Here is a 605-nt window from a genome sequence, read left to right as displayed (position 1 = left end):
GGTCGCCGCTCGTCCTACCTCCTGGCCATCACCACCGAGCGCTCCAAGTCCTGTGACGATGGTCTGAACGCGTTTCGGGATGAGGGGAAGATCCTAAGGTAGGGCTGGACCCCTCTCCCGGTCCCACCACTCCCCAGTTCCATCTCCTCCACACCGTCCCGCTGACGGGGGCTGCTCTCCCCCCAGGAGGATGCCCAGCCGGGTCCCCAGCCTCCGCATGCTGAGGAGCTTCTTCACCGATGGGGTGAGTGTCACGTTGGGGATGCCCTGAAAGAAGGGCAAGCTGGGGTTACCTGGCTTGGTGGAGCTGATGGCATCACCCCAACAGCTCCCTCTGGTCCCCCCTCAGTCTCTGGACAGCCTCGGCACGTCCGAAGACGCCCGTTCCAAAAGACACTCAACCTCCGACCTCTCGGACGTCCCGTTCAGCGCCGTGAGGAAGGAGGGCTGGCTCCACTGCAAGCAGATCCTCACCAAAAAGGGGAAGGTAGGCGGGTGACCCCCCGAGCCCGGCGGCCGTGCGAGGAGGGAGGGGACACACTCCCCACCGCGAGCATCCCTTGAGGTCCGTGCTCCTACCTTCTCCCCGCAGAAGGTCGGTGGAG

The 605-nt window shown here is 65.0% G+C and overlaps 1 protein-coding gene across 1 annotated transcript in view; it reads left to right on the top strand.

Annotated features, from left to right (window-relative positions):
• Positions 1-605, top strand: part of ARHGAP23 (Rho GTPase activating protein 23) — a gene marked incomplete at both ends in the record, with an annotated part of 8,105 nt that overhangs the window by 374 nt on the left and 7,126 nt on the right. Inside the window, 3 exon segments of the mRNA XM_009075102.1 lie at positions 1-98; positions 187-244; positions 350-595. The exon segment at positions 1-98 is cut by the window's left edge and continues 9 nt beyond it. Of these exon segments, the coding sequence (XP_009073350.1) occupies positions 1-98; positions 187-244; positions 350-595 (402 nt within the window).

The sequence above is a fragment of the Acanthisitta chloris genome, unplaced genomic scaffold, assembly GCF_000695815.1.
Source record: "Acanthisitta chloris isolate BGI_N310 unplaced genomic scaffold, ASM69581v1 scaffold200, whole genome shotgun sequence".
Taxonomy (NCBI): domain Eukaryota; kingdom Metazoa; phylum Chordata; class Aves; order Passeriformes; family Acanthisittidae; genus Acanthisitta; species Acanthisitta chloris.
The sequence above is the reverse complement of the archived record's forward strand: the minus strand, read 5'-3'. Positions and strand labels throughout refer to the sequence as shown.